Here is an 8,314-nt window from a genome sequence, read left to right as displayed (position 1 = left end):
CACCAGCGATGATCGCCAGAAACGTCGCTCCCTGCTCAACTTCAAGTCCCTGGACTTCCATCTAAAGTCCCTGTACAGCGGGCTACGGAGCACCTCGGGCACAACTCCACCCAGTCAACCGAATAGCTCGATTCCGGCGGTGGATCAACCGCAGCGCAGGACGCCCTATTTGCGGGTGGAGAGTGTGGATCCCGAGGAGCCGAGAGGATCTGTTCTGCCAGGACACTCGCCCAGCTTCCTGTCACCCTACAGTGGCGTTGGCGGTGGTGGCGCAAGCCTGCAGTTGCCCGCAGCAGATGGAGGCACCATCAGGAGATCCTCGACCTCGGACATAGTTAATTGCCGGCGGGGAGGAGGGGCAGCAGGGGGATCGGGCGGATCTGCCCAGGACAGCAGGAGGCCCAGCACCTCGGATTTGCTCAGGAAGGCGAGGGAACGGAAGGGCAGCGAGGCCAGGATGGGCAGAAGTGTCTCCCACAGTGGACTAACCAGGGGCGGACCCGGCGGAGGAGGTGGTGGCCTGGGCGGCAGACGAACCAGCATGGCCTTCTAAAACTACAACAAAAAAATACAAAAAATGGAGAAAAAACGATGGACAAAAAGAAAACTTAAGCAATGAGGGATGGCGAAGAAAAACTGTTGATCAAATCTGAATCAGAAATAGGCTGACAAAATGGCGCTTATGAATTTTTATCTAGTGAAATGAAAATGAAAAAAAAAACACAAAAAAACAAAACAAGAAAAAAATAACAATAATAGAGCAGCTATTAAGGAACGACTTTTTTTTGTGAATCTATTATCATTATGATTATAATATGGTTACTACAATTGCGCCTCGAAGAACTAAAGTTAGTAGATAAATTAAAGCAAGTAATGAACAGAAACATAACATTTCATCGCTCTTGAACTTTGTATCTATCTCTATCTCTCTCTCCCCCTCCCGGAATTTTAAATATATATATATGCATATGTATATTTAGAGAGCCCCCAACTTTTATGACAATATTAGAACCTAACTATTGTGTACTATCGTTAATTATCGCCTGGCAAAAGCTCTAAACTAACCTGCGTTTCGACCCAAAAACCAACAATGTTTCAAGATCGATCCATTATATCACCACACTGTGAGAGTTCATATCAAGCGAGATGGACGAGGAATGGTCAAGGACGATGGACGAAGGATGATGGTTACCCAAATATGTACTATGCTATGGGATAGTGTCTTTTTCATTAATCGATTAGTAGACTTAACGAGTGTTAAACGATTGTTAACGATTGACTTGAGGCGAGGCGCTGAAAATGGGGAGCGACTAGCGACTAAAGATTACTATGTGCGATATGGGAAAGGATAACTTGTCGTATGAATAAATTTTAGCTAAACTAATGAACAAGTAAACGAGTATAAAGGAAAACTCAAATGGAAAACAAAGTAACAATTCAAATCAAATCTTATTAAATAGACATTACTAGCATTATGTAGTTAATTAAATAACAACAATTCAAGCGAAATTTTTTTAAATCAACAAACGAAAAACAAAGCAAATGCCTTTCATAACAGCAACAACAACAACAAATTTATATTTTAAATATATGCAGTATATATATAGATATACACACACACACACATATGTGAAAATAACGAAAGCGATGAAATAAAACAAAGCAGCAACAAATTGTTATTAATTAATTGTAGTCCATTATCCCGATGGCCCATATCCCATATTTCATATACATACATAAGTGAATGAAACACCAATATAGCAATATGTAGGATATACATATAGAGGAGTTCCCGAACACCCTCCCGAATACCATGTATTTTACCATCATTATCGAGTACATATATAAAGTCTTTCTCACATACGGACTGTGATTTCATATAAAAGTAAAACGTAAAAGTAAACAAGTAAACAATTAATTATTATATCTAACCTAATGTAATTAAAGGCTAAGTTCATTCGGAAGATCTAGCAGATACACACCCAGACCCACACACACACGCACACACATTGCCCCCCAAGAAAAACACGCATGTAATTTGAGGATCTGTTCGAAAAACAGAAGCATAAATAGCAATTTTCAAATCGAATGGCATTATATACTAATACAGATACTATACACTTAATTAACCAAATGCGATTGCCTTAATAACGAATAATGAATTAAAACACTGGATCTAATCAGATCGGATCGGATATAACCCAGTCGGGCCGGTTTCCTCAAACTTCAGTTCCAAATCGGAATACATTATATACACGCAACCATTCGCATATATATTCCCCGCACTGTTGCTTGAGAAATCGCCCCGCGCAGCGAAATGCAATATATACATTGGTTTAGCTCCATCGGATCATTCACAGAACAAATATATATATATATACGAGTATATATAGGAAGTACTTATATATACGAGAGTAATTGCATTTTTTAGTAAGTAGTTAATCCGTCCTCAACAAACGGCCAACCAAGAAGCAACAAGTTATTGCGATCGGGCGCTGCTCAATTGATGACCCAGAGCGAAATTTCCGAAATATTGCAAAAATCTGACAAATTCGTACTTTTGGGCAGACACACAATTAAAGTGTACTTCATATTTTACAGCTTGTCCTTAGCTACTTTTCAAATTTCTCAATTATAGGTCATTGTAAAGATTAGAGTTTGTTATTTGGAGGTTGTGATATTTATTGAAAAATTGCTGAAAAAATCAAATACATATCTGCAAATGGGCGAACTATGTTACTTTGATACATTTTTATGTGTTCAGCTCACTAAAATTGAAACTATCTGTATTAGCTATATTAGCCCTTAGGTTGCCCAAAAATGTTTTTCTTACTACATATTTAGTTTTTCTAGCCTCGAGTTAATTACAAACATAAATAGAATGCATGTTTGGTTATTTTTAGCTTAATGAGGAGCTTAGACCTTTGAAGCTTCTGTTTTTTGCCGAAGGGGTTATCAATTAAGAAGCAGCGCCTGTCGGTATATCCAATCATCAATTGTGGCCAAGCCCCCTAAAAAGTAAAACGAAGAAAAAACAGCCACGTCGTGTGAACCGGAAAGCAATAATTCAAAATGCTGCTGAAAAAAAGTTCAACTAACAAATGGATGTACATACATAAAGTCGCAAGAAAAGTAATGAAGCACATACACGCAGCAGTTGCATTATGAGATTAATTTTAGTCTGTTGTTATCGCAATTATTATCACTATTATTATGATTACGATTATTATTAACACGTAGCTAGTTAAATCGAATGAGAATTAGCAATTTATACGCCTAAGCCTGAGAGTAACCACAATTACACTCACACCACACTCATGCCACACACTTCCTTACAACTACACTGACAAAAAGAAAACTAAACTAAGGAAATGCTAAGCAGCAAACCAAAACAAAAATGTAACGGAAAGTATTAGGAAGCAGAGGAGCGTAGCGTTTAAATCTAGAAAACAAAATTTTACTTTACATCAAAACAGAAATATTTATAACAATTGCAATAACTAACAAACGAGAAGCGATATAATGGAAGCGTATATATAATAATATATCTTAAAATTATTTTCTTATCGAAAGTGGCAATAATAAATATTAATATAAACTTAAACAACTAAATAATTATATTATACACGCGCGAGAACTTTGTAAGTTAACTTTGCATAGAGGACACACTTTGGATCGAATTACACTGAGAGAAAAGCTCGCACACACACGCCAAGCGTTTACCCACACCCACACACACACACACACACACACTCACACACAGACAGTCGCGCAGGAAGTTCGATCATCATTTACCGTTAATGCACCAGTGTACACCCACACAACTACACACAAAGAAATCAGCTTTACTTTAGATTTTCGATAATTAATTGCAGGGTTGTCGCCTAGGGTTGCTTAGAAATCGATGGGAAAATCCAATTCAGACGCTTGCATATAGGCGTAGATAAGAAAATATATACAAAGTACATACATAACAAGCAATATCGCAATAGCGCTCGTATTATTTCGCTAAGTTACTAGAAAACCGAATAATAAATAACAGACAAACCTCTTTGATTACCGTACGTATAAAATGCAAATTCGCGCGATTGCGCGATTGCGCGATGGATGGATGGATGGATGAGGGCAAATTGTTTACACTTCACTTTTAAAACCACATTTAATACTAATATTTCGAAAAGCTAATTAAAATAGGTTATAACAATAACGAACAACAACAAAAACCAAAACAAAAACAACAACAACAAGACGAAGAAGAAGACGAACAACAAGAACAATGAACAGCAAAAAACAACACAGCTAAAATACTGAAAAATTATATAAAAATACAAACTCTTATCTTTCAACCAAAGAAACCTGTGTTTTTCATTACCCAACTATTACATTTTCAGTATTCAAAATCAACAGAGCTTCTGAAAGTATTCAGTTCAAAAGTCCGAGGCCCATACATTCTAAAAAATTAAAAACTAAATATATTCGAAACACCGCTCTGTCAACACAATGTGTTGTCAGTATGTAAAACAAAGAGCCAACGCCTGCGGAATTTTGGTAAAAACACATTTCAATCGACACATTTAAATAAATACGAGTATGACATATCGTAAACCACATTTTTGGGTTGCATAACGCGGCACTGCCCATTGATTAGTTGGCGACTATTTGCACACACCACGTCAAATTGGGCGCATTATGCTAATTCCCCAAAGCCATTCAGATGCCGATTCAGATCCAGAGAGCTCCGGACTCTGGGAACCCGGCCTGCCCCAACATGAGATGCTGTGACACCCTGAAGTCCCACTGTGCAAGCAAAGCAGCCAGTCCAATGCACAGTGGAACGTGAAAGAAACTGAAATATATTTGAGCAACTCACTGAATATCTGAAATCCCACTGAATATTTATTGTGTATCAGTTCTGATAAATCTCATAACATTTCTTTAACGCTAAGCAGCTATGGCCACGCTGTTGGCCATAAACATTTGGGCCATTAAAAAATGTTTAAGCAAATGGTCGGCATGCAAGCACTTAATTACTCTTTTACTTTCGATCATAAACTTGCACTTTTCGGGCCCAAAACGAAATATTTGTAACCATCCATTAGCCAGCTTAGTCTCAATGGTCAATTCATCTCGTTGGTCTACAGAAGTTCAACTGTTTTCTTTTCGATGCTGTTTGTATCTTCTTGAAACTGGAAACTGGAACTAAAACTTCAAATTGTGCTGGCAACGGGGGTCATCGGCGATTTGGGGGGGAGGGGGTAAGGGTCCGAGTGGGAAAGAGACGGGTAGTGTGGGCTGCGCATGCGCAACAGCGCGCATTAAATAATTTATACAAAAATGCACAGAAAATTAACAAATTTGAAAACGATGTTGCATGATATAATAGTCCGGCTGCCGCTGCCTGGGATTCCGAGATGCCAATCCACGATCACCGACCGCCGGCCCTTCCCAGCCAAAATTTCTGTTGCAATACAAGCATACGTACACTGGGCGAAAAGTGTTGAGCCACTCGCATGATTTCAAAGATGGAAATAGAAGAAAGCGAAGTTGATAGGGAAAATGTCGAAATGTACTACAGATAATGTAATAATAATTAATAGCTATTCATAAATTTATAATTATTAATAATTATTTATTAAATAATTATATAATTTATTTTTATTTAATTTATTACATTTAATTAATTTAAGTAAGAGCGACGGGCGTGTACAAACTTTAGAGCTAAAATCAAATTAATAATCTTTATAATTTTACTACCAAATCCACCTTCAAAAATTTTTTCATAATTTTATTCGTTTAAATAAATTTAATGTAACCCATTATTACTTAAATATTAGCTACACCTTGATCTGATATAAATTTTTATTAAAATTATTGAATATTATTATTGTTATAAAACATTCTGATAACGACGGTAGAACAGATTCCAGCTCGTGACCCGAGTTTGTTTGCAGTGTAGGCGGCGAACCGTTCAAATCGATAATCGTATGCAAAAAGCCGGTCACTTGGTTGCGGTGACTTGACCTACGACGCACCTCGTCCAGGGAGCGGAGCGCATCTGCTTAAGCTTTAACTGGTTAAATAGTGTTATCCGCTTGAGTTTGTTATTGTTATTATGTTCGTGTTGGTGTTATTGTTTTTGTTTGTGTTTCTGCGTTTTCAAATGATTTGGGCAGTTTGAGAAATAGATGAACACGATTGCCGCCAACAGGGTGCTTTTTCATTGCCACTCGTATTGGATCAATCATTATTTTCGTATTTTAATCAAAATTACTGGAATAATTCCTTATATATTACTATAAACCCACTTTAATCATAGTTGTTTGCTTATGACTGGTACTCCTGCAGAAGGCTGACCCAAAACCAGTTCATAGTTTTCGAAATGGTTTCGAAAAATGGAAAAAAATGGTTTATATAGTTTCCAATTTCACTGCTACAACATTCAACGCACACATTTTATTTATTAATAATCTTCGAGAGATCATAACATTACCTTTTACCCACCTCCTTCGCCGGAAGCACGCACCCTGTATCGCCCCATTGAGATCTCAGGTGAATTTCGAGAGCAAGATGGTCTTCGGTGGGCTTAGGCAGGTGATGACTCCACATCGATGGCTCTCGGTCGCTGACGTCACGGGCCATCGCCGCATCTAACGGTTTGTGTTGGAGCGCCGGCGGAACTCTTGTATAAAAACGTTGGATCTGGCGGAGATCGTCATCATTCGCTAGCCGGGAACAGCTCGACGCACAGGTGTCGTCTCCGATTCCAACTACATATTTCCAATTTAAAGCAGAGATAGCTCAACGCTGAAATGAAGGTGAGTTGTGGCATCAACGGATGTGGATTACCAGCTGGCTGTGTGCTAAACGGATTACCTTATCGCCAGGTCTTCATCTGCCTGTTGGCCACCATCTGCGCCTGCAATGCCACCTTCCTGTCCCTTTTGGGCGGCGGCGGCGGCGGAGGAGGAGGAGGAGGTGGCGGATTAGGAGGTAGCAAGACCACCTACAATGTGATAGCCACGCCCAGTTCGGGAGGCGGCGGGGGCGGCGGATACTCATATGGCCAGGGAGGCGGCGGTGGTCAAGGCTATGCGCAGGGACATGGCTACGCGCAGGGCGGTGGACATGGACCCGGTGGCTCCTCGCAGATCATCAAGGTCATTCTGCAGGAGGGTCAGGGCTACAGCAACGCTGGAGGATCAGCCGGCGGCATTGTGTCCTCGGGTGGTCATGGCTACAGTCATGGATATGCCAGTGGCCACGGCTCCTATGGCGGCCAGCAGGCCCAGATCTACAAGATCATCGAACAGGCCCCGGCTCCAGTTCCAGTTCCAGTTCCAGTCCCAGTCCCAGCTCCTGCTCCCGTTCCCGTTCCCATTCCGATTTCGATTCCCGCCCCTGCTCCGCCAGCTGCGCCCATTGCCTATCATGCTTCCAGTGGCTCCAACGGCTACTCCTATGGCCAGGGCCAATCGCACTCCTACGGACAATCGTATGCTTCGGGACATGGCTATGGTGGTGGCGCCTCCTTCGATGCCCAGCAATTCAATGCCATCCTGCCGCAGATCATCCAGTTGGTGCTGCAGGAGGATTCCTTTGGCGGCGGCGGCGGCGGCGGCGGCGGTGGATCCGCTGATGTGGCTGCCATCAATGGCCAGCTGATCAACGCCTTCGGCTCCAAGGGCAAGGCCATCATTTTGAAGAGCGATCAGGCGCAGGGAGCCTTCTTTAAGAGCGGACATGTGGTGCAGCGGGGAACCCTGAAGGTGATGCGCGTCCAGGAGCAGCAGCAGTCCCAGGGCGCTGGTGGCTCCAAGGGAGGCTGGAGCTCCGGTGGAGGTGCCATTTCCGGTGGCTGGAGTGCCGGAGGAGGTGGCTCGTCCGGTGGCTGGAGCGCCGGAGGAGGTGCCCCGTCCGGTGGCTGGAGCAGCGGTGGTCCACCTTCGGCCTGGTAGATGCACTGCATCCGCAGCTCGCCTAGTTAGTTAGACCAAATGAATTGTTTTTTTTCACTATCTTCTATTCTATCGTTATGTATTTTTTTTCCTAGGCTAATCCTTCACAGTCATTATCAAAAACAAAAAAACAAAAACGATAAGCAAACATCCATCATTATTAACCTAAATTATTTGTTAATAAACCATTTGAACCAATTTGAAGTGTTTTATTTATGTAACACAAATGAGTGGCCATAAAGGTAAAAAGTGGAAATAAAAGAAATGGTGTTAATGGGTAACCAAATTCCAAAGACACTTTCCATAAAAGACGTAAATAATTGTTGCAAAATAGCCAACTCAATCACACTTAAACAAAA

At 41.1% G+C, this 8,314-nt stretch overlaps 1 protein-coding gene across 1 annotated transcript; it reads left to right on the top strand.

Annotated features, from left to right (window-relative positions):
• The first annotated feature begins 6,809 nt into the window (after positions 1 to 6,809).
• LOC6551588 (serine, glycine and glutamine-rich protein) lies at positions 6,810 to 8,153 on the top strand. The gene has a single exon (XM_026982714.1). It carries the CDS (start codon positions 6,810 to 6,812, stop codon positions 7,953 to 7,955), a length of 1,146 nt encoding a protein of 381 aa, XP_026838515.1. The 3' UTR covers positions 7,956 to 8,153.
• Positions 8,154 to 8,314: the final 161 nt, after the last annotated feature.

This window comes from Drosophila erecta, unplaced genomic scaffold, assembly GCF_003286155.1.
Source record: "Drosophila erecta strain 14021-0224.00,06,07 unplaced genomic scaffold, DereRS2 tig00000152-arrow-arrow-pilon, whole genome shotgun sequence".
Taxonomy (NCBI): Eukaryota; Metazoa; Arthropoda; class Insecta; order Diptera; family Drosophilidae; genus Drosophila; species Drosophila erecta.
The sequence above is the reverse complement of the archived record's forward strand: the minus strand, read 5'-3'. Positions and strand labels throughout refer to the sequence as shown.

Bases quoted from the DNA above. Each gene is read 5' to 3' on its own strand.
- LOC6551588 (XM_026982714.1), top strand. From the start codon at position 6,810: ATGAAGGTGAGTTGTGGCATCAACGGATGTGGATTACCAGCTGGCTGT.